General features: G+C 39.4%; 1 protein-coding gene and 1 long non-coding RNA gene across 2 annotated transcripts in view; one reads left to right on the forward strand and one right to left on the reverse strand.

Moving 5' to 3' along the window:
• Positions 1-26,195, forward strand: part of itga8 (integrin, alpha 8) — a 55,843-nt gene that overhangs the window by 2,249 nt on the left and 27,399 nt on the right. Inside the window, exons 3-13 of the mRNA XM_030159231.1 lie at positions 2,610-2,710; positions 2,856-2,979; positions 5,648-5,709; positions 6,148-6,193; positions 11,324-11,449; positions 12,849-12,893; positions 14,289-14,332; positions 17,085-17,141; positions 17,685-17,737; positions 17,819-18,024; positions 21,164-21,361. Of these exons, the coding sequence (XP_030015091.1) occupies positions 2,610-2,710; positions 2,856-2,979; positions 5,648-5,709; positions 6,148-6,193; positions 11,324-11,449; positions 12,849-12,893; positions 14,289-14,332; positions 17,085-17,141; positions 17,685-17,737; positions 17,819-18,024; positions 21,164-21,361 (1,062 nt within the window). The remainder of the gene's footprint in view (positions 1-2,609; positions 2,711-2,855; positions 2,980-5,647; positions 5,710-6,147; positions 6,194-11,323; positions 11,450-12,848; positions 12,894-14,288; positions 14,333-17,084; positions 17,142-17,684; positions 17,738-17,818; positions 18,025-21,163; positions 21,362-26,195) is intronic.
• On the reverse strand, positions 9,056-26,070 carry LOC115436370 (uncharacterized). The gene is made up of 3 exons (XR_003937807.1): positions 26,060-26,070; positions 22,260-22,265; positions 9,056-9,334 (listed from the first exon to the last, which is right to left on the reverse strand). It is a non-coding gene; the product is annotated as an uncharacterized LOC115436370 (long non-coding RNA).

Consider the following 26,195-nt stretch of genomic DNA (forward strand, 5'->3'; position numbering starts at 1 on the left):
ACCTTCTACTTGTAACTACACAGTTGCCCTTAAAGTTGAAATAATACATTTTTACCTCTTCTCACGAAATGATTGTGACTTATGATTTATTCTTGATAGATAAAGTGTAACTGGAACTCAATATGTAATCATTGTATCTGGTCAAAGGTGTTACTGATGTGTATAAATAGGAATAAAAAGAGAAAACAAAATGATTCCAACTTTATGGGCAACAGTGTATTATTCTCCACAGTAGAAAGACTGGTGATGACAGGTAGAAATGTGGCTTCGGACTATTTAGTTTATCACCAAATTCTTACACTCAGCCAATGGTGGCATGAAATTTGACATTTCTTTCCCAAGTCAGTACTTATGGAAGTTGCTCAACTCCATAAAGAATACCTCAGAGGCTCTTAACAGCAACAGGTTTTCTACTTGGAGAGCATATAATTCAAGAAAACACTGTCAAAAGCTTTAATACGTACTGGCATGAGCAGAGCAGTAGTTAGATATGTATGAATATTATCATAGGTTACCAGTCAGCTGATCAGCTCATGAGCGACTAGTGGTAAAGCAGAGAATTTACTGATCAGCTGACCCGACCACAGCTTCAGTATCATACCCAAGCTATGATGGTATGCAAAACTCCAAAGTAAAGATGATTTTCTTGGTTGTCCCTTTGAAAGAGTTAATTTTGGGTTTATTCTCACAAAGGGCTTAGTTTTGGTGTGAAGTGTTTTAAGCTAAATTTCAGGTTTAGGGGTAAAGGGCTAAACATAACGGACCAAATGTGTGTGTGTGTGTGTGTGTGTGTGTGTGTGTGTGTGTGTGTGTGTGTGTATCTATTCACTACAAAGCGTGGGTTTGCAAAAGGTGATTGATGACAGTGGCCACAGTGGGTATTTCTAGAATTACAGCAGACCCATTATTACAGGTATAAACCAGACTACGACACACATACACACTCATGCGCATTGTACCTAAAATCTGCATGAGTGGTGAACATCTGTGTGTACTGTACTGGTTATAATCCACATGTCAGCTTCACGTGTGCTTGATTATGTGTGTGTACCTGTGGGGAGCATGACTTCAGTGACATTAGGCAGATGTGTCAAGTCATGCCTGTTTAGTCAGGGTAGGGGGGCAGGATGGGGGTTAAAAAGGTGATACATTGCAACACATTATTTATGGAATTCATGTGCATGATTTAAGTGGATTAACTTGTCGTCTGGGTTGTAGCTCTACTAAATTATTGCTTTTGCCAGAAAATGATTTTTTTTTTTTTTTTTTTATGAAGAAGAGAAGCAAGCACTGACAGAGAATTGTAAATTAGTGTGCTTACCCTTTTCTTATTAACCCATACGGACCCAGTGCTACTTTTGTGGCAGTTCTCAAATGAATATTTCTCTAGATTTCACCTTTCTTAAGCGATCTGTCATCATTTATTATAATATTATCCTCTGTATTTTGCGTTTTTCAGTGAAAATCAGGTATTTCACTATATTTAATTCACTGATCATATAGATGTTCATTAAAGCTCAAGTTAAATTTGAGGGTTATTATGTCAAAAACAAAAGAAAACGGAAGAAAAAGTGACTTTTTCAGCAAAGATATCATTAACTGAACATAAACCAAGTGTTTCCATCCACTGTCATTGATTCAACTCCATGGGTTTTACTGTGGATCAATTTTGTTGAAGATGACGATGTTTCCATGGTAACTACAAAGCCTCCGAACATCCAAATGGGTCATATCTGATGACCATGAAAAGATGACAAACTGCATTTTACACCAATTATTTATATGTATTGATAGGATTAGTGGATCAACAGGTATTAAACAGTTTAGATCAGTAGATGGTTTTGGTCGGCGGTAACTGTTTGGGTCTTTATGGGTTAATGTTCTCATTCATATTCACATCCACATGTTGGACTCTCTTTAGATCAGCTCCACTGGATTTGGTGTCTATCTATTGCGTTATCTTCAGGCCTATCCATTCATTACTTTGCTTATTTAAAGCTCATCATTTTATGGAAACTTGATAATGATGGATTTTTATTATCGGTAATAAAAGAGCATTCCCAGGGGGTAACAATCTTACAAAAACAAAGAAAAAAATTGCATGTAAAACAGGAATTGTCTGCAAAACTAAGTGTTTATTGAGGAAGGGTCTGCATAGTTCTAAAGTGAACCAGCTGGCTTTTAAAATACTGGAGAACGTCTGCAAAAAAAAGCAAAGACACACATACACAAACACACCAAATCTGACACTTTATTGCAGAGTCAGTGGGGATACACTCATGGTGTGTGAAAATGGAGGGGGGGGGGGGGGGGGGGGTCTGCTTGCAGGCACTCTCTTAAGTGTTACATTTTATGGGAAAAGCTTCAACTAAAAAAACCTCCAGTATCCTGACAAATGTCTGTTTCTGGGGGGCAAATGGTGTTTTGATGTTTGTTTTAGGCCTGTTTAAGACGTTGCTGTTTGTTGTTGCCTATCAAGGACAAATGCTTTCCTTCCGTACAGGCAGCGCTGCAGGCCACAGTCAATATCAGCTTTTACTGGCACCATTATGAAATGTCTCTTTCATTCTTGTTTTTTTATGTTCTCCACTTCCTTTCTGTCTCTTCAGATAACAGAATGATAAAGGTAAATGGCACCCGGGAGCCTCTGGAGTTTAAGTCACACCAGTGGTTTGGTGCATCAGTCAGGACACACAAAGAGAAAGTGGTGGTGAGTAGACACGATGCCAGATTATATTAGCGGACCCTCACGATACGTATATCACCTCCAGTAAGGTGAAGTCGTCCCACCTGTAGACTGTGTTCAGATTTGTCAGTATGTGAGCGTTTCTCCTTGGTGTTTGTTTTGTGTGTAGGCATGTGCTCCTCTTTACCACTGGCGGACAGTGAAGCTGAGTGGGGAGAAAGATCCTGTGGGGACCTGCTATGTGGCTGTCCAAAACTTCAGCGCCTACGCAGAGTACTCACCCTGCAGGACCAGTGAGTCACACTGCTGCTGCCTGCCTGCCTCATCTCCATTTTACTGCCTTTATTCCTTTGTTTTCTCTTTTTTCTTTCCATCTCCACTATTCCATCTGCAAAAAGTATCTCACAAAATGAACGTTAGACTACAATACATATTTTTTTTTTCAACATTTCCCCTCTAAGACTTCATATTGTCTTCATATGACATAACAACCAGTATGATATACTATTGTATGACAATGTGAAAGTTACAGTACATTGATTTTTATGACAAACCATAAAAATAATGTCTCTGCTTCACTGTAAAGTAAATTGTATAGAATATTCCTGCCTTTCTCTCAAAAATAGTGAGCCTTCTACACTTTTCATTCTACTCTGTCCTATGAAATGTTAATGTTTTTATGTATAATTCATCACAGTTGAATGCCACAAATAGATTTATGTTCACCTGTGTAGTATTGAAAAGTCTCAGTAAGACATATTTCAAAGTTTGGTGATAAAACATGTGACATTGCTGTGTAAGGGCAAGAAAATCTATATTTATTAGCTGACATTTAAATCTGTGAGTTGATTTTGTTGGCTCGCCTACTAAATCACACTGCTTGATGTTTTAAGTTGCCACAGAAACTGAAAAATCATTTGTCTCTCTGACACTTTATCTGTTTCTCTCTCTGGTCCTCTTCTTGCTGTCATCAGTTCTGTAAATAGGATTCAGTTTTTCCTGTCTCACCCTCCCTTCCTCCACTCTGTCTCTATTTTTTCTTTTTTTTCCTCCTCCGGCGACCCTCTCTCACCCTGAACACTGATACGAGGCACCAGCAGAGTAAGATAAGGAGAAATGGAGGCTATCATGTGCCACATCGTAAACTGTAGATCAAACACTGGCCTTATCATCCACTCCATCATCCGCTCTGCATTAGAATCCCTCACTCTTATTATATCCACACATTCCCTCTACTATTAGACTCAAAGTGTGGAAGGATCTGTATTTTGTTGTTTATGTCAGTACTGACTAATCAAGACAAGAATAATTGCATTGTAAATTGTTCTCAAGGGGGAATAATTCCTCACAATTCTCAAAGCAGAGGTCTAACCCAGATTTTTTTTTACTTTCCAGTCATTTTTTTGTGCTCCAGTTTCCCTTAAATCCATATTATAACTCACACTTTGTTTATAAATGCACGTGTGTCGTTCCACATCATTAAGCTTCACCTCAGGGTGCCTCTGAAATGGGGAGCAATTCATTGTGTTCACATTAGTTTTGTGAGTTCATGCACAGTTACATACCATCATTTAAACAGAAACACACCTCAGTGTATTTTATGTAGTGCTTTCTAGGTTTTCTAAGTTATCCTTATTTTGTATGGTTGTAAAAATTATTTTGTCTGTTAAGTTTTTGTGCTGTTCATTGAATGGATTCCTCCTGGAAACCTTTATTGAGATATTAATTCTAGTGTTTAATCCTTAAAGATCCAGAAATATGTTTGGGAGAACTTTCAAATGAGTCTGCTTTTCCATTTAACGCAATGTGATTTATCACCATTTAATATAATGCTGGCCCATGCATTTCTCAGGGGAAAGCAGGTATTTTCCAATATTAAACCTTCCTCTTGTGTTAACTTTCTGTTACCATCTCTTATGTTAATGGGTTGGTTTTGGTCCATGTCTTAAATCAGTTGTAAAATACACTAAAAACAATTATCTATGATCCAATTTGTTTCTCATGTCTTGCTTACCTTGTTAGGCTTCCTTATCCATGAAAATAATGGTTTTAATATTTTTGCTGTGAGCCTCTGGGCCTTTTTTTTGTTAGTATACCCCTCCATGTGCACTCTCCAGTCACCAACTCTATACTGAATCAACCTCACATGTGTGGACATGCCTGTCTTTGCTTGTTTGGTTTTTGTGCAGGTATACGGGATAACAAGGCAAAATGAGAATCCCCAAAAGCTCACGTGATTGAGAAAGGAGCTGTCTGTCTGTGTTGGCTGACAGTGCACTTAGGATTTCAGTTTTGGCTCTAATTATTGCTTTATAATCTTATTTTTATAACTGGGATGCAAACGACATTAACAACACAAAGGTCATAATTTCAACCAGAGCATTTCATCATTCAGTGAAAAAAAAAAGGATTATTTTGTTGAAATAGAGGTTCCTGACAAAGTCAAAAAGCCTTGATGCAATAAACAAATTTTATGTCGTTGATTTATGCATTTAAAACTTAAAATGGGTTATGTGCCGACCATAAATACAAGAGGAAGGTTAATTTACTGACTATGTAGATGTTTATAAAAGCTCAGAGTAAATTCAAAGGTTGTTATATCAAAAGAGGGGAAAACCACTTTTTCAGGAAAATGTAACATTAACTGAACATGAAAACAGTGTCTACAACCACTGTTACCCACTACATGGATCTTATTGGTGAATCAATGTTGCAGAACCATACAGTGTTTCAGTGTTCACCACAGAGCCTCTGAACATTCATATGGGTCATATCTGATGATGAAATGCTGAGAAACTGCAGTTTACCAGAATTATTTCCATGTATTGATAGGATTAGTGGTTCAAGAGTTATTAAATATTTTACATCAGTAGATGCTTTTTGCTGCTGGTGGCTGTTTAGGTCTTTGAGGGTTAAAAGACATTCTTAATAGTATTTGTTTGGATTTGTGTTGTTTCATAGATGATCCAGACCCAGAGGGACAAGGATTCTGCCAGGCTGGATTTAGTGTGGATTTCACCAAGGTAAAGACTGTGTGGATTTAACGACTGCATGTTATTCAAAGTGCAAGCAGATACTTTTCCAAACACAAGCCTCCCATCAGAGATTTATGAACATAAGGAAGATGAGAGAGCATCTGTCCCTTTGAGGAGCCCCCACTCCTGATGTGACCCATCGCCTCTGAACACAATAGACCAAATACACACGCACACGTACACATTCTTTCACTGTATAGTCAAGGTGAACTTCGACCTCTGTCTCAGACTTCGACTTTGCCCTCCTGTACAGGAAACAGTCATTCTCCACAGGATGTTAACAGGCATGGCAGCAGAAATCATATATACGCACACACCCACCTTCATGTTATGTACCCCTCTACCTCCACACAGTCTCACACACAGAAAAGTCAGTGACAAATCTTCTGTCAAATGACCAGCCCTAACTAATTGTATCTATTCCAGGAAGGAATGCTGGTGGTAGGAGGACCTGGAAGCTTTTACTGGCAAGGTAACAGCAGCAACAGTGTGTAAACCTGTATCTGCTCAGTTTTGCAATGATTTCATTGTTGGAAAGGTGTTCAAATGAGTGAAAGAAGTGAGATGAGTTTAACAGACTGAACAGCCCACATATGCTGAGACACACGAGTTTCATCATAACAGTCCAGTATAAGACGCGATGGAAAGAAATGTGTCCTATTTCCTCTTTCTTTGCCTTTTTCTTGCACCCCCCTTCCCCCACCTCACCCCTTTACTTCATGCCTCTCTCCATCTGTAACAGTGTAACAGGAAGTGGGTGTTTGGGCTCTCTAATGAGCTGATCGGGGGGTAATGGAGTGTGGAGGAACTGCCCCTCTGCCCCGTGATAAAGCACAGAGGGGCATGGAAAGCTTGAAGAATTGAAGACGCTCAAGGGCAGACTGCAGGGTTCAGAAGGACGGAGTAAAGGTGGAGAGAATTTAAGGACCGACAGGGAGGACAGCGCTGTGATAGAGGATTGTTTGGAGATCACAGAACCATGCTGCAGCAGAGAGGAGGGAAAGATGAGAAGTGAAGGAGTAAGTTAGAGATTCAGAACCAGAAAAAGCAGAGAGATGGATCTGCTGCCTGATAAAAGCAGTGCTGAAATCATCCAGCTTGTAGAATATGCAGAGCTAGTCTAAGCAGAGGGATGAAGTGTCTTAATAGGTGTAGACACAGCTAGAGTTCAGCTGTTGAAGGTTATCACTGCTACTCCCACAGCCCCAGGTGTGTGTGTCACATTCTCCTCTGAAATTCACTTCACTTCTCCTAATGTAAAATGAAACACAGGCAGTGTTAAGGCTGCACACATGACTCACATCAGCTGTTTTTTTTTTTTGTTTGTTTGTTTTTTTATAGAACTGTCCAAACAAGACAAATCCTGTTGCATTTCATCATTTCATCAATTTTTTGCAAAATATCAGATATGGTTGAGATCAAGCAAAAGTGAACATCAGTATGAAAAAGTAAATTTGCATATATCATGTATCAAGTGGGCTTAATTTTTAGCTAAATGTCTTTATTTTATGGAACTGTTATCCTTTTTAAAATACCACTTGTAGAAAAAAAGTTACAACCAATTTTACTGATTGTACTTTTTACACCACAGCCATGTCTCAGACATAAAAAATATAACTTGAATTTGATGCTAAAAATTATATCTAAAAAAAAACTGAGAATTTATTCAATCTGTCACATTCAAAGATACTATCTGTGAACTGTTACTGTTAATTACTCTTTACCTGTAATTTACCTATATCAATATGGACCACCATAACTTATACATTGTCAGTATTAACCCTTGGAGCTCCACGGTCACGGCCCCGTGACTGAGTCACATGACATTTTCAACACGTGGTAGCGTCAAAAGTCGGTTCCGACAATTACATTCGAAAGTGCGGACGTGAAACACTCTCCCACTTTTTCTTTGATGTTGATAGAGCAAATACAACCGGAGAAATGACGGTTTGAAACCGGAGCAAACAAACGGGAGTAAAAGTATGACAATGAGGTGGGGGGCCCCCTCATATTTCTGACCATATCTTCGTCACTTTTTGGCCTTTTTCAAATCGGAAAAAACTGGCCGAATCTGCGGATTCTAATCCACAGACTGCATTAGCATTACAGGTAAGGGGGAGAATGACCCCACCTGAACCGGATGTGGAAGCCGGGAGGACCGGGGGTGTTTGGGTGAGAAAACCGGAGAAAACGCAAATGTAAAGATATGCTTTTATGTCAAATATTTGAGTATAGTTCTAATTTAGTACAATTTTGATTTTATATACCTAATATTTGGAACCCATATTCACTTTTAAAGTCTTTGAAAAGGATTGTTAAGCATATTTGTGTTATTTATGCAATAAATTATATAAATTTTTAAAATCAGATTTTAGATTTTTTGTTTGTGTTGATATAGTAGGTTGAAGGGAAAAAATAAAAGGCAGATGAGATAGATGAAGTTGTGCTGAAAAAAAGATACCAAACATGGGTATAGTAAACATTTCTTCATATATAAAACATATAGTATATAAAAGCTAAATCAAAAGTACTCAAAAACGGCCAAAATAGGCTCAGACCCCTAAGGGTTAAATACATTTAATCATTGTGATTATATCTGGCTTGTTTTTAAAAAATAAGTCAACATTTTGGGTGATGCATACAATGGTAAAGAGTCGTCCATGTGTTACTATGGCAGCCTGTCCACGTATTACCATATTCTAACGTCAATAAAACAGAGTCTTTTCAATATTTTACTCCAAAATTTATTTTCAGCATAGTTGAACATAATATCTAAAAGGTTTTGTCCTACTTGATATCAGTTTCTGTTTTGAATGTTTGCATAAAGTTTAAAAAATGTATGTCCATTTCAAGTCCACCTGTTACATTTTCACCTAAAAATTTTATCTCTCCAAATTTTGTGTTACATAATGTTAAAGTGCTTATAAATACCTACTCAAATATGTATAATACATGCATATACGTTACTCTGCTTACATGACAGAGGCTGTTAAACACGAAATGTGTCCATGTATTACCGCTTGATCGGACCCATATATGAACCTAATTCAGCTGCAGGTCTGATTTTTCCAGTCAGATCAGAATTAATGCAACTTTTTCATCTCTCTACATGGTCATTGAGTTGACATTGGGTAATTCCGTGCCAAATCACCAGATTTTAGAGAAAGTTCCCAACTCACCATCTTAGATTTGCTTCCTAATTTTTTATTTTGATGCCCTTGTAACTAATAACAACTGACATATGTGTATGCAAAAGAATTTGAATTAATGACATAGTATGTGATGTAGCCTTGAGAATGACATTCTCGCATGTCATAAAGCTTCTATATTCAAACAGCTTGAATAAAACAGTTTTCTTCACAGCACCAACTTCATAATTGGTACATATATCAATTAGACCTAGTTCTTTTCACTGATACAATTTGTTTTCTGGTAGACCTTGTCAGACATTTGCTATAAGCAGTCAAAATACAGACTCAGCACGTTTTTTTCCATTTTTAGGGGCATGTGTATGAGAGAATATAATTTTTGTCACAGATATAACATGTTTTTCTGGCAGTACTATAACTTGTCTCATATATTAAAAAGAATCAGACATCTGGTGTCATTAAATCTGGAGATATACAGAGCCAAAAGTGCTACCATGGACAAATGCGCATTCTAGGAAGCCATGTTTGGCATGCCATAAATCTGCAAATATGTCACATACAAAGCTCTCCATATGTGTACCAAGCCTTATTATATACAGGAATTAGGTGTGAAAATTTGAACCATTTAGTATGAATAGTTCCAAAGTTATTAGCCGTCTAACTATGGATGTTTGATTGTAACACTTAAAATATGGGGCCATGCCCCTTTTTTTGTAGGCTTAATATCTCCAAAACTAGTGGAGATATTGACCTAAAATTTGTACAGTACTTATTAGTTGCAAGGGCATCAAAATAAAAAATTATGAAGCAAATCTGAGATGGTGAGTTGGGAGCCTTCCAGTGATTTGGCGCGGAATTACCCCATTGTGTTGGTGGGTGTCACTTTGAGTACAGTCATGAAAGACAGTCATGCACTCAGACTTAATGGAGGAACTGTGAGGAGTTAGACCTCATATGTATTTGTGCTGACACTTCTGTACAAGCAACACTCGAAAAGGATGTATCACAACTGGTTTATGTTTGAAAGCATGTTTTTAAAAAATGGTGAACAGGCCACAAAGGAATGATGCTTCAGTGCCAGAGAAATGTTAAGAGTCTTGCTTTATATCAACTTAAATGAATAAATGTAACTTTAAACGCTGACTTCAGTGGCCTCCATGTTTACTTTTGTGTGACTGCATGTATTATTTAAAAAATGATGTGAACGGGCAAACAACGAAATCGCCTCTAAGCCATAAATCTGAGCCTGTGGTGTGAATGTAGCTTTACTTCTGCAGCTGGAGGAGCTATGACACATTTACTGATCACTTGCAAGAAGTCATTCATCTCTTCTTTGCCTTGCTACATAACCTCTGTCACAAAATGATTGAACGAGAAACCATGCATTTTTAGATTCAGAAATAAAAGATAGAAATAATAAAAAGAGAGACTGAGGAAGAAAAATTGCTTGGTGATTGCTATTTTGAAGCTGCTGCATAAATTGCTGTGATTGTATTATTGTTTGGCAGCTGTTACAAATGGTTGAATAAGTGCTTGGGTATACAGGACTGCACTAAGCTATGTCAGCCTCACAGACAGCCTAATGGACTGCTGCGTCTCTGTGCCCTCACTATGGCAAGGCCGACTACCTCCAGTTAAAAGACTTCCTCCAAATGTTTATAAAAGCACTCAGCTTGGATTTTATGGTCTCTAATATACAGTGATTATCTTCAGCTTTCAGCATGAGTCATCACATAAAAACCTCTTTTGTACACAATCTTGTTATCTCTTAGTGTAAAGGACACTTCAAATTAGCAGCAGTGACTTATGCATCTGTGCTAACAGTTTGTAACAGTGTGTCTCATTAATCAGACAGAGGTTTAATAATGAGTTGATATAGTGATATGTTATTCTGGGAGATAAACTCTCTGCAGAGTGAGTGAGGAGACCAAGGGGGTGGAAGAAGAGTTAGAAGGAGGGTTAAGAGGGCACTTTTTTCTCCCCATCAGTGCACACATGCGCACACACATTAAGGAGGATTTATGGAAGGTTGAGGTCAGCCACAGATAAAATCATTTGTTTGTTTGACCTCTTGTTCAACAGCAGGGGAAAGGTGTTGTTTGTGTGTGTCGGCATGCGTACACCTATAATTCAGAATTGTCTCTGCAGAGAAGACAGGTATTTTCTTGAGGGCTCTACAAGAACATTAGACTATTTTTCCAGCTATTCCTCTGGTAACGATGTGTTTTAGGTTTCCTCTGGGACCGCTCAGATGTGTTGTTAGCGCTATGCATCTTTCAAGTGGAGCAGGCGTTCCAGCTCCAGCAGGTTTCTATACAGAGGAAGACTGTGGCGGTCCCTTCATGGGGTCTAAACTGAAACCGCCGTCTGTGAACAGATGTGACTCACTCACCCTGTGTGTTTGTTTTTCTGTATCTGGCTGTGTGTGTTCGTGTGCATGCGTATGTGCACAGGTCAAGTGATGACAGCAGGGATAGCTGAGATCCTGAACGGCTACTCCTTGAAGGCAGTACTGAGACGAGTTCCAGGAGAGAAACATACTAGTGCTGCTGAAGACTCACACGATGACAGCTACCTTGGTAAAATGCATTCAAACAGACACACAAACTCACACTCATAACCACATTGGCATGAGTAGTGATCAGAATTAAGTATTAACCCATAAAGACCCAAACATCCACTGGCAACCAAAACCATCACCTGATTTAAACTGTTTAATACATGTTGATCCACTAATCCTATCAATACATGTAAATAATTGTTGTAAAATACAGTTTGTCGTCTTTTCATGGTCATCAGATATGACCCATTTGGATGTTCAGAGGCTCCATAGTGAACGTGGAAACACTGTCATCTTCTACAACATTGATTCGCCAGTTAAAAACCCATGGAGTTTAATAAATGTCAGTGGTTATAGGCAGTTGTTTTTATGTTCAGTTAATGATATATTTATTGAAAAAGTCACTTTTTTTCTTCCGTTTTCTCTGTTTTTGATATAATAACCCTTAACTTCAATTTGAGCTTTTATGAACATCTACATAATCAGTAAATTAAATATAGGAAAATACCTGATTTTCACTAAGAATGCAAAATACTGAGCATAATATTAGAATAAATGGTGATAAATCACTTAACAAAAGTTCAAAATAGAGAAAAAAAAATCAGTGCCACAAAAATAGTACTGGGTCTTTATGGGTTACAGTTCAGTTCCCACTGATTCTAAGATCAGGCCTTTATGAAGGAGATTGTAACATACTATACAGAAGTGTGGATCCCTCTGTTTAATCACTCATTTCACTGGAGAACATCTGACAAATAAAACGCCAAGGCCTGCACACTTTCTCCAAACCACAAAAATGTTATTAATGACCAAGTTTCCATCCCACTTGGATCTAGATCAGGTGGGAAGGCTTGAAGAGCGGAAAACACACCTACATTTGCTTTATTATGGCAGGTGTGGTTAGCCATCCAAACCACCGGGGATGATAAAACTCCAAAAGCAATAAATTCATTCAATAAAGAATACACGAACAAGAAAATACATAGAAGAAATGGAGCAAAAATCTGTAATAAAAATGTAACGCTTTAAAGATATCATCCAAAAATGTCAAGAGGTTGTTACAAGTAGGTTCAGTTGCAGTATGTGTGCAGGCTTTACTTTTTGTTCATGGATGCAATGTTTTGAAGCCCTACATCTACTGTGACATAACTACTCCCCTTTTACCTGCTAGTAATAATTTTTTTCTATCTAGCATGTTTGTAAAATATGTTTGCAGAAAATTTCAGTTAAATTTAATAAATAATTTCAGAACAAATTAATTACAATGAATATTGATAATAATTAGCATTTTTGTTGGTACTAAGATGATATTTATGCATGCCTGAGCACTCCTCAAAAGGTGTCTATACTTATCTATACACAGAGCATTGTTTACATAGTTAATTTCACCCATATGCTCTCAACTCTTTCCTCTCTAGGTTACTCTGTGGCAGTGGGAGAGTTTACAGGAGACTCTGAACAAGGTGAGAAAGCCAACAATTCATTACAGCTTACCACACACCGCACCAGATGAAGCCCTCAGCAGCCACCCTGCAACGCTGTCTTTGCGCTCTAAAGCTGGATACCAGGAGCACAGCGAGGGTCTGATAGTGTGAGTGATAGGGAGTGGACAGCTGGGTGACAGTGTCTGGGTCTGAACTCTGAAGCAGTAATGAGAACTGTCTCTGCATGTCTGGGTCATGACCTCGAGGGGACAGGACTGATAAAGGGATTTCCTTTCCTGCATCGTGACTGATTAGAATGATTAGTGACAGACTCTGCAGACTTCTTCAGGTCTAATCTAAGTCCAGTTTCTCTTCTGCACATGAAATAGTAGGTTAAAAGGGGACAGCTACACCATGCAGCATCATGATGTTTAAGATGAATGGGTGAGGAAAGGTGGAGTTTGTTTTTGATTATCTTTCTTAGTGAGAAACCATTGATAAAAATAGGCCAAAATGAATAAAAGTTGCCGTTCTTCGGAATACACCACAAATCATTTCATTTAAGTTTCGTATTTGATTTCCATCTCTTTGAGAGTTTCAGACATTGCTCTGAATGAGTCCATTCCCAATGAGAAGCATGTGTGACATGCCATCACTTTGTCAGGATCATAAATGAAACACACAAGCATTTAACAAAAAGCAGCTCTTTTATTAAATAAAGTATAGGGAAAACAAAATGTGTTCAACCACAGTCATGCAGCCTCATTTTTCAAACCATTTTTTATTGCTTTCCGCCTTAATTCGAGTCATCACCCATTTTTCTGCTCTGTTACAACAGCATCCTTGAAGAACTCCCAATCATGATTTCTTATTTATCACAGTCTCTTTGCTAACCATCATTAAGTGCCGTCTGTAGGGGGTAACCTTGTGTATATATTCCCCTATACCAACCTCACAAAGGCCCTTAACCCCTTCCGGTACAACACATGTCAGAGAGTTTTAAAGCAAGCCCTAAGAGCTTACACATGCCTGTTGATTTGTTGTGTTGTGGTGCAAAGCTTGTTGTGGTCTTGTTCCCCAAACCCTCCTCAGACTGGGGAACTGATCGTAACTGTGAGTTCTCAGCGAAGATGGAGCTGGGAAGTGCAGGGTTATAGACTCGTGGTTGAGCTTGTTGGGTAGGGTCTCTGTCGTCTCTCTCTCTGGGTGGGACCCTCAGATCATCTAAAAGTTCACAGCACCACACTCATCAATCACTACGCACACAGACCCTGAACACATGATCACATGAGTGCCCTCAGCAACATTCAGACGCTCTGACAGGGAGGGCTGGGTAGTGGGATTCAAACATTAGTGACAAACCTCTGTCATGCCCTTTCTTTCTGTAAGTTTTTCTCATGTACACATAAACTAATTTGAACCTTTAATTTTCAGAGTTGATCGCTGGAGTCCCAAGAGGACTACAGAACTTTGGATATGTGAGTATAGACACCACATTGCAAAGACACATATTTGCATTTTCAGCACCATTGTTACTGTTTTAATAGCTGACCATGATAAATCCTCTTTACAAACATATATTTAAAACACTTGACAAAAACACAACTAGCTGTCACCACTACAATATACATACATTTTTGCAACCACTTAACCTATAAAGACCCAGTTCTACTTTTGTGGCAGTTCCCAAATGAATTTTCCTCTTTATTCAACCTTTCTTAAGTGATTTATCACCTTTTATTATTCTATTATCCTCTGTATTTTGTGTTTTTTCAGTGTAAATCATGTATATTCCTGTATTTATTTTACTGATCGTGTAGATATTCATAAAAACTCAGATTAAAGTTGAGAGTTATTATATCAGAAATAGAGAAAAGTAAGAAAAAGTGACTTTTTCAGTCATATATATCATAACTGAACATAATCCAAGTGTTTCCATACACTGTCATTGATCCAATTCCATGGGTTTTACTAGTGAATCAATGTTGTGGAAGATGATGGTGTTACCACGTTCACTATGGAGTCTCTGGACGTCCAAACGGGTCATATCTGATGACCAAGAAAAGATGACAAACTGTATTTTACAACAATTAATTCAACACATCCATAGGTTTAGTGGTTCAGAAGTTATTGAACATTTTTATCAGTAGATGGTTTGTGTCAGTGGTGGATGTTTGGGTCTTTATGGGTTAACTTACTTGTGATCATACATGCACTTGCACCCCCACTGAGCCAGAGGAAACATCTAGAGTATTATAGAATAACTGCATGACCTTTAAACAGAAAGGTTATGTAATCACAGCTTAAAGCAGACCATACCTGCCTTTAACTATTGTCTGTGTTTTATCTATCTTTGTTATCTCTATAATGCTGTAATGTTTCCTAATACAGAGTGTCCATGGATCTATTAAAAGTCTTAAATGTGATTGTCCTAAATTAAGGCTTTAATTAGCTTAAAGATTATCAAAGCTCTTACAAACTTCCACAGATACAGTAATGATATTGCTATATTTGCTCTGGAAAATTTGTCAAGAATTTGTCAGATTTGTTATTAATGTGTTTAGTATAATGTTATAATGGAGATCAAAATGGGTTGAGCCACCAGCAATCTTTCATGGATGGAGGGGTTCAGGTATGAGCTTTAGCAGCTTGAACATCAGTCGCAGAAGTATTAGTCATAGAGAAATGGAAATGTAGTGTTAGCTGTATTGAACACGGGTAAGACTGGTTCAAGGCAATAATTTATATTTGTGAATATAAGGTCTTATATTTGATCAAAGAAGTCTTGAAAAATGTTTTAAAGAGTCAAAAGTTTGGCCTCAAACCTGCAGATACCCTCTGATATATTATTTTTTACATTGATATATTAGATGCTGTTAGACCCATTGGTTAGGTGATTAATTACTATTTTGCGATAATTAGCATTAGTCAGTTGTTTTGACAGTTTTGGTTGCTGATTATTTCACAAAGTCAATAAACATGAAATGAATGTGAACACATCTGCAGTGCAGGCTAAACTGACTGTGACAGCAGCCTTTATACTGTAATCAGTGATCGATAATATCTGTTATGTATCTGTCATCAGCTGTACTCTAATGCTCGCTAAATAACAGGCAGCAATTAAAAACGCATCATTAAAAACGGATGTGGGTCAAGCTGAAATGGTGATTAACATGCGTTATCCATGTTAAATAAGTGAATAAAGAGTAAGTGTTTCCAAGATAAAATGGTTGTTAAAACAGAGTATATGTTGATGTAGGAGATACAGTATGTGCTTGGATGTATGTAATGCAGTGCGGCTGGTGTTCTCTTATGGGAACGTATCCCCGAGGCTAACTGTGTCAATCCTCCCTAATGACGCACAGCTTCCGTTGCATGTGGAGGGCGGTGACCCCACCTAACCCCACTAACCCTTCTCTACACACAAATGACCCCTAACCCTAACCCGCAGTGCCACCACAGGACTCACCCCACTGTGCACATACACATGATGCAACACTGTGTTGTATATCTGGTCACGTCTGTTGTGAGACTCCAGCTTCCTGTGCAGACAGTTCACTCTGTGTGATAGAGGAAAAGACCTGTAGCTCACAGCTGAGGGAGAGTCATGTAGGTGCAGGTAGGCCATGTCCGACTTGACATTGGAGGGCCGATCAGGTTTCCTCCGTGACCCATCTGACAACTCGGAGCGCAGCGAGTTAACATTTTAGTCAGTCATTATAGTTTAGTCATTAGTGTTTACACATCTTCATCTGTCTGTGTCCCGAAGTCTATCCCCATTTAGTGTGTCTTTGAGACGTCGTTGATAGGGTCAGTGTGTATCGGCCTCCTCGTGTGTGTGTGTGTGTGTGTATGCGAGCACATGTGTTTGTGCATGTAGCCCCTGGCTGTCTCCATGTGGTTGTTATTTTAGGTCTTATGAAGGAATTCTCAGCCTCCCCCCTCTGTCTCTCCCCACGACCGGGGTTAGGATTGGGGGAAGGAGAAAAGGGATGAGGGGGAAACTAGTAAAGGCCCGAAGACGATGGTGGTGGGGGAGGGCGGGGAAAAGAAAGGGGTTTCAGTGAAATAAAAGCTTTTTTATGCGGTTTCTGACATTTTCCCTGCATTCTTCCTGTGCCTGTTTGTCAGACTGCTTGGCCATGTTTACTCCTGGTGCGCTAAGAGAAAAAACCCTGCTCCTTTTAATACACCATCACAATGAAACTGACCCTTTATCTGCTTGTTTAGGTGGCAATGATCAACTCAACCAATATGACCTTCATCCAGAACTTCACAGGGGAACAGGTAGGTGCAATAAAACATCTCAGACAGTCACATACTGCAGAGCTGCATAAAAAATAAGCAATTCCTTTTCACACTCAGGTGTCAATAGTCAACCATGTTATTTTCACCCAAGTGTTATATACCGTTGTATGCTATTTGCACCCCTGTGCAGAGCCCTCTGGCCAAAACACTTTCTAACATGTGGTTAATGTTGTGAAAGAGTTTATTTTATCCCAAACCTGCTTCTGCATCAAGCTACCTAATCAAACTGACTGAAAACTAAAAATGAACAACACTCACGCTGTGCAGACCTACATCACATATTGAATTATGTGTTTTATGTAAATGTGCTTCTTGGCCTAAATTGCCAAATTGCTTTCTTGTGATGTTTTCACATATATGCAAATAGACTCAGTGGATGCAGGCTGAATTAGATTCAGACATTTTTGTTGAAGAATTAATGCAGATGGAGAAAAATGGATTGAATTAAAACCAGGTCTTAGTATTATCCTCTGTGTTTCTTGACTGAATGTAAAGTTGGTATTTTATTGTTCTGTTCTTTAGATGGCCTCGTATTTTGGCTACTCCGTGGCTGTCACTGATCTGAATGGAGATGGGTAAGTATATAACCTCCTCATCTCTGCGATTATATACCTTTGTTCTTTCTCACTCACTGAACCTTCGCCCGGTGTTCCCAGGACGGACGATGTGTTAGTCGGAGCACCCCTCTACATGGAGAGAGAGCTGGAGAGTAAACCCAGGGAGGTGGGAAGGGTGTACATGTACCTTCAGCTGGCCCCTCTTACATTCTCCGACCCTGTCACCCTCACTGGCACGTACACCTTTGGACGTTTTGGAACCGCTATCGCACCCCTGGGAGACATCAACCAGGATGGATACAATGGTATGTTGAAGGAAGAAAGATCTGGAGAAAAGGAGAAAAAGCCAAAAAAAAAAGAAAAGAGAAGAGAAAAGCCAGGCATTGCCAGATGAAATTTATCAGTGTAACAGAAATATGCAAGATGAGTGAGACAAAAGAAATGAGAAGCAGGAATACATTTTGTGTGAGTGCATGACCCTTTTCCCTTGTTCTTTGTGTTCACCCATATGGACCTTGTGTTTTCAGGTAAATGTGACGACAGACTAATCTTTTTCTGTGTTTCCTGTGATTTTTGGACTGTTTTGTCTCTGCCTGAGGAAATCCTATCAGATGCTTCTGCTTCAAAAACCTTAAGCCTCTTCAGCCAATCAGGAAGTGTGGCATTGAATGGTTGACTGTGTGAACTTTTTTTTCCTCCTGTGATCATTAGGGTTAAGGCCATATGTGAGTGCTGGAGTTATTTTTAACTCACCAGATGTGCCCTGAGATAAAAATCATCTGTGATTCTGTCCTGCGGCCTGGAGTTCATTCCTCTTCTTCGTGTTTGTTTTATCCTCACATTGATTGGATGAAGGCGCGCACATGCACATGCAGACTCAAACACTGCAGCCCCAATCCTCCATGTAGCTAAAATCTGTGGACTGCTGCCTTAAAAATTAATGAATGGATATACATTTGGTCCTCTCAAGACAATCAATCCCACTGATTTATATTTTATGTATGGGCAGACTGTGTTAATGTGCATCCCACTCTGTTAAAACCTTTAACCATCAGATCAATAACCAGTGGATCAATACTCAGTCTCTCTCTGGCCAGAAACATAAATCACATCAAGCTATCAGGATGTGTCTGCCTCTGTGATTTGGCCTCAAAAGAGATGGAGCCTCTCTGGCAGCAGCGGTGACTTACTGAGAGTTAATCTAATGAATACATGACCTTGTTTGCACATGATTTCATTATTCACCATTACATTATAGAGTGACCATGGAAACATAGTGATCAAGGGTTTTCAGCAGTCTCTGTTTTGCTATTTTCCAAGCTGCTCCATGTACCTGTGCCCTTTTATGCGACTGTGGATAATCAATAGCAGATCCGTCTTCTCTCTGTTGATGACAATGAACCTCTCCCTCCTTCTTTACAAAGGATTTCATCACTTTATTTCAGAATTTTCCACTAAAGCAAAACCATACCCGTTTCCTCTCATCTCTGTGGCTTTGTTGAGTGTCAGCTGCCCCAACCTTCCAATTTAGCTAATTTAATTTGGCGTGTGGCCTTTTTGTTTTTAAATTTTATCAGCCGACGCTGTTTTTCTGTCACCATCGCTCACAGTAAGTCCGCCTCTTACGGTCTGTGAGTAACAATCGCCTATAGTGTTGGTTTCAGTGATCACAGTGGGTGTTCCATGGCCTATTTTGCTGTAGATGTCTGCATTGTGTGGGACGTTGTTGAGAAATGCCCATGACTTTCACATTATTTGAAGACTTTTTTTTGTTGTTTTTTTTTACACCACTACTCAGTTATGTACACATACCCACACATAGGCATACAGACTCACACACACAAGCTCATATATACACTTGCATACACACATGGTTGCATTTATCCTCTCTACCCCACAATCTGCTTCATGTGGAACTAGTTGTTTAGGCTGAAAGAGAGGGGGTCCGGAGACAAACAGGATGTCTAGGGGTGTTTGGACGGTTACAGTACTGAAGTGCACTATCTTATACTACAGTGCAAAGCTTGGATTTTAAAGTTAAACCACTAAAAATCCTCATCTTGGGTTGTGAATGTGTGACTTTTCAATCATGACAGGTGCTTGTGTGTGTGGTAGATGCTTACTTGCAGGATTGATGCAGCTCTTGAGACTTCAATTAACCTGTTCTATTTTCTGCAAACTGCTCTTATTAAGCTTTCTGATTAAAGACAAATGATTCACAATGAGATGTAATTGTTTAGAGAAACAGTTGCAGGAAAACGTGACAGCGATGTGTACTGGTGATACAGCTTGTCAAGTCACTAATGGCTGGGTTTAGAACATAGTGATATGTAGTGTATGCTTTTCTCAGTGTTTATTGCTTGTAGATCACCTGTTACCATGAAGCTCAGTGTTACTATCATCTTTTTTTGTCTTTAAAAATGAAATCAACTACTTCTCAGCAGAACTGCCTCTGAAATAGATAGAAGAGAATCTCAAACCTTTCATCGAAGCTAGAAATGCAACTAGAGGAAGGCACTTACTATTACAAACCTCCTGCTATGAAACCTTTGCATGATGTCCGTGAGGGTGGCCGTGGAGGTAGAGTGGGTTGTCCAGTAACTGAAGGGTTGGTGGTTCAAATCCCGCTCTGTCCTAGTTGGGCAAGACACTTCACCCTCCTTGACTCCAGTGCTGCTACTGAGTGATGGGGGGGGGTGTAGGTATGACTTGGCAGCCAGTGTAGTGCCCCAGTGCACATATGTGACTACATATGTAATTTACCACCACCACAGTGTGAATGGATTCACTGTATGTGCTTTGAGTATGCATTCATAGAAAAGTGCTATATAAATCAAATCCATCATTATTATTATGTAACTGCTTTATTTTACTGCAATTGCTTATCTCTCAGATCATTTTTATTTAACTTTAAATTTTAATTATTGTCATCTCTTTTTATAAAAATGTTCACTGTGTTTCTGTCTTTTATTTCAGTATTTTATTTGATTATGTAAAGCACTTAGGGTTGCATGTCTGCATAAAAGGCTATAAAAAAACTGGCTAAATTGACAGGCTTTCAGAATTTTGCAGACTGTCACACTGAAAGTTTCAGCTGGTCTTGTTGTAAATCTTTGGTCTGAACTAGGCTTAAGGGTGAGATTTAACAAAGTGCTAAAACAGTAGAACTGGAAGCCTGATGGCTATGAAATGTTTCTTTCTTTTACTCAGACAGGGACAGACTTAGAAGATAGACCACATTAAAAGATGAGTAAAACAAATGGAAATTAAAGAAAAGAGGTAAATGACCAAGCCGGCATAACCCCCCAGAGTAAGCAAAAGGAAGTTGAGGCTCTTTTCCGTATTCTGTGTTTCCTTCTACCTGTATGTTTTCCTCTGTTTCTGTCTCAGAGGGGCCTTAACCCTGCTGATGTCTAAAACATGCGTTTGTGTGTCATACCTTAGACGTGGCGGTGGGCTGTCCGTTCGGAGGAGAGGACCGAGGTGGAAGAGTATTGATCTTTAACGGTAACAAAGATGTAGCCACGCAGGGCCTGACCATGAGCCAAGAGCTGAAAGCGGCCAGGACGCCCAGCGGCAGCTTGGCTGGATATGGATTCACTCTTAGAGGGGGCCAAGACCTGGACAACAATCAATATCCTGGTAAATACTTACACTCAACAAGTTAATCATTCAGTTCAGCTCCCTGTGTTATAATCAAAATTCTTTCTCCGACTTGCATTCCTTCACTTCTCCACTTTCCTTCCAACTCTTCTCATTACAGCCTCCCTCTTCTTCTTTCCTGACCTCTGTATTTCATTGTTCCCCACACACACTCCTCCACTACCATCTCCATGTTCTCCTGCACTGTATGCCTCCTTTTCTCTGTTAAACTCATCAAACAGAAAAAGGGGGTATAGGGATGAGTGCCAGTAAACTGCTGCCGCATTCATTCTCTGGAGATTTACAGCACTCAAGAAGGGGAGAAAGAATTAGATGTAGAGAAAAAAGTAAAAGGAACTATGATAATACATTATCCGCATGTTCAGTCTGCCAGACATTCGAGCCTGAACCCATATCCTTTAAACTGTGCGCAGACAAAGCAATATTCAATCACATTACATGCTGCTACTCCTTACTTTATGTGCCACCTACTGATTTTTCCAGACACGTCCAACTTCTGACTTTACAAAACATACTAAAAACTGCACTTTGGTCAGAGACTTGAAAAGATTTTTAATATGTGTGAAACTGGGTATGCACATGAGTATTTAGTTCTAAAAACGCCATATGAAACCATGCAGGTCTCTGAAACCACTTTTTACTACCTCATTTTATCCCTAATTTGCAACCACTCTGTTCTCAGCATTATTCTGGCTTCATTCCTCTGCAGATTAGGCTCAAAAGGAGAATTTGTTTTACCTTTTCTTTTCTTTACCCCCACTTCCCTTGCCCTTTTCTTTTTCATTCTCCTATAATAACAGATTTCTTCATTCTACAAACAGGATATGAAGGAAAATACACGTACAAGTTCACATGTGTGGTTTGTGATCAGTTTCACTGGCGGCTACAGAGTGTGTGTTGAGCTCGTGCCAGGCTCCAGGTCAAAGCCGGACCCTGAAATCCTGAATTAAAAACTCTGTACAGTAAATACACACATCGTGGTTACAGGTTGGGGTTAAACTTGGGCTGGTCAAGGCCCTTTGGGAGGAGGAAGTGAAGGGGAAACTCATGGGTGGCAGAGCTGCAAGCCAGCACACACACACCATATAAACACACATGCACACACAAGCGTGGAGCACTAGGGTCGTCTGTCATTAAAGAGTCGGCTGACGGAAGTGAGACACTCGCACATGGTGTGTCATTAGCAAGGTAGTAAAGTCACACTGTTCAAAGGAGCCAGAGATGTTTGATCGGCATTATGAAAGGACTGCACAGGCGTCTAAGAAGCCTGCTACAGCCACCATATGCACCCATCAACGCTAAATGTCATTATTTCAACAACACAGCAAGAAGAAAAGATGATGATTTAGCTCTGCTCTTAATGGACTTTTACAGTGTTTGCCTTTTAGCTGACAGCAGGGAACTCAAACACAACCTAGAAGAGATAAAGAGATGAGGACAAAGTAGACAGTACAGGAAATAAATGACACTCACAGGACAAGAGAAAAACACAGTTAGCTTTAACCATTTCCTAATTGAAGATGTCCTCAAGTCATGTTGTAAAACCAACTAAAATATGCTGTATTAAAATTATATGTGCCTGATATGTTTTCCCATTACTCTGAATATGTCATTTTAGCTAGTGATAAAAGTATATTTTTAGTGTATGAGATGTAATGGCTTTCCACATCAAATATGTAAAATTTGTACAGTAAATCCTAATGAGATGTAGAACCATCCCACATTTCAGCAGAAAAATGTTAAATGAAGTAGAACTTTGCACAGAGACCATTTCAACAGGAAAACAAACTTATTTCAGACTGGAACGACTCCTGATGCTTAATCGTCGTTGGTTGTGGCTCACTACAGAGGCTGTGTTGTTTCACTGTTTCCCTGTTGGAGTGAAACTGAGACCTGGGGTTCAATCTGAAGGCTGGAGTTAAGGTTAGGGTCAAATGTGTATCTGAAGGGGTCAGATTGCCGAAAGGTGAATTTAAGGTTCAGACAAGAGGTGAGAGGTCAAAAACTGACAATGTTTTACCCGTCAATCACATCAACTCACCGAGAGTTACCAACACAGAGTCACATCAGACTCTGTGATTTGGACGTGTGTGGGAGTGAGAGGTCACTCAGTTAATGAAGACACGTAAGATTTATGCATGTTTTCTGCAGGCCTACAATCTCAGAGAGTACATTAATGTATGAGGACATACAGGGTAGGGAAGCAAAATTTACAATATTTTGAGGCAGGGATTGAAAGACAGTGTATGACCAGTTAGTTTATTGAAACTCATGAGAATTTATTTGCCACAAGAAAATTGACATAATAGAAAATGTTTTTATTCTATGTGTCCTCCTTCTTTCTCAATAACTGCCTTCACACGCTTCCTGTGTGTTCCTCAAATATTCGGGTAACAACTTCTTCCATTCTTCTTTAATAGTATCTTCCAGACTTTCTCGTAATAATTTTGCTCATAGTCATTCTCTTCTTTCCATTATAAACAGTCTTTATGGACACTCCAACTATTTTTGAAATCTCCTTTGGTGTGACGAGTGCATTCAGCAAATCGCACACTCTTTGACGTTTGCTTTCCTGATTACTCATATGGGCAAAAGTTTCTGAAAAGGTATGGATAATAGTGTTAGGTATGATTATGAGATCAATATATGTTTGGTTTCAAAACAATTGACGGTAGTGCCTGCTGAGAAAAAACAACTAAATGTTCATTGTAAATTTTGCTTCCCCACCCTGTATATGCTATTGTCTCCAAATGATTACAGAAAACTGACCATATAAAGCAAAGTCTTTGGAAAATCCTCCCCAATTTGACAGATCTGAATCCCACACAGCATCATGAAAAATCTAGTTCTCAATAAAAAATGTTAAAGAATGTGCTGAAATTATTTGTAATACCTGGCATGTTATTAAATAGCTTTACGATCCCACACAGGCAGCCAAGAATTAATAAATCTTCAGTTTCTTTCTTAAAATTGACTCCTTTTTCCACTGAGTGCCATTGACCTTTGGCATTTCATCACTGAGGCGGGTCCTCTCCAGACTAACAGCCAGTCATGGCATGCAGCCAGTGACAGCTTGACAGTCCGTCTAAACTCTGGATCCAGGCTATGTTTTCACAGCCCAGACAGACACCATCAGGTATAACGGCTCAGTTACCAACGCCATACCTGCACCTAGAGCAGCTATCGCTGTGCTGGTCAGTCCAGTCTGTTTGTGAGTGGGTATGGCTCAGTGTGTCTCTGCATACATGCTCACTAACCTCAAATCAACAGTGGCAGGCATGCCTTCCTGTGTGTAAGGAAATGGGATTGACATGGAAAGGAAAGTGGGATGTTATTTGATTTAGTCTTCAGCGCAGTGAAGCGCACACTCATACTCTCTCACACACTTAACCCCAGAGGTGCCCCCTCTCCTCAAATCAGCTTTATGTCATGCAGCGGTTTTAGAGCAAACATAGGTGTCAGTAGAGAATAGAAACCACTGCATCAAACACACACACACATAAATGGCTATGGAGGGAATATGGTTAGATTTTCACATTACACAAGTTAAGTTGGACAAACGAAGGAATTTGAAACAGGAGTTGAGGTGCGGTGGTCCCTCTCAGTCTGCGTCTCCTCTGCCAAAAACACACCTTGTTTCTGATGATTCTAACAGATTGCGGTTTAAAGGCCAAGTGCACGATACTCTGCCCTCGTTTTTTCCTATCATCCCGCCCCCTCCGTCTCCATCTCTTTTCTCTTTTCCACCTTTATACCATACATCCCCAAAAACCTCACAAAACCCACATCTTTAGGTCCTTTCTTGTCGCAGACTTTAAGATAAAGCCACATACACTTGCATAGCGACATAGCACACCCCAGGGAAAGAGGGACAGGGTCTAAATGTTTAATGTTGTGGTTTCAGGGGGACTCACTGACTGCAGTCAAAGGCAGAAACAGATGTGCCTCTCTCAGATTCAATTAGTCTCCTTCTTCTTAATACACGGGAGAGGAAAGACACATCAAATGACAAGCAAAGACTACAAGAGTACACTTCCACCAGATTAGTCGAACATGTCCTGCAGCAGGTTAACACGACATTTCACATCAATAAACAACCAAAGAGTACATTTTATTGCCTTTGCTAGCTGAATAATAATTCAAGTTAAATTTGTAGTTAAAATTGACGTATTGATCATGATTAAGAAAATATAATTAGTCGACGCTTTGTTTATTCTCCCTTAGCAGCATGAGGTTACTCTGTCTTTCCTCGGATCTCACAGCTCAGTTTTGCTGCATCTGGCAGTAGTGGCTTGTATCCATTAAGTGCCTCTCTCCAGTTTCACATTGTTTTAATCAGCACTTGTGTGTGTGCATGTGTGTGTCTGTTTCTATGTGTGCACGTAGCTGTAATTGGTATGTGTCCCCTAACCACAGCCATTAAATACCAGCTCTATTTTAAACTCCGAGCACCAATTAAAAGAATGTGTTCATCACAAAACCCATGAAAACAAATAAAATCACATATAGATGAGATCTGTTGCTGCTTACAATTAGGAGTTGTTGCTGCACAGGCTGTTGGGAAATGTTTTTTAGCGAAATGCAGTTGGAGTAATTTGAAGTTTCTAATGGTGCTGGAATGCAGTGTGGGTCCCCATCTCATAGCACGCACAGACATGTATAACATACATCCACAACATGTACAGCGTCCACACACAGAAATACTTGATTAACACATGTTCTGTCTTAGAATTTAGTCTGAAACTTGTCATGTGTGGAAGAATCAGCGTGGTGATATTCACAATGTCAATGCAATATCAGTGTGTGTGTGTGT

This window comes from Sphaeramia orbicularis, chromosome 16, assembly GCF_902148855.1.
Source record: "Sphaeramia orbicularis chromosome 16, fSphaOr1.1, whole genome shotgun sequence".
Classification (NCBI taxonomy): Eukaryota; Metazoa; Chordata; class Actinopteri; order Kurtiformes; family Apogonidae; genus Sphaeramia; species Sphaeramia orbicularis.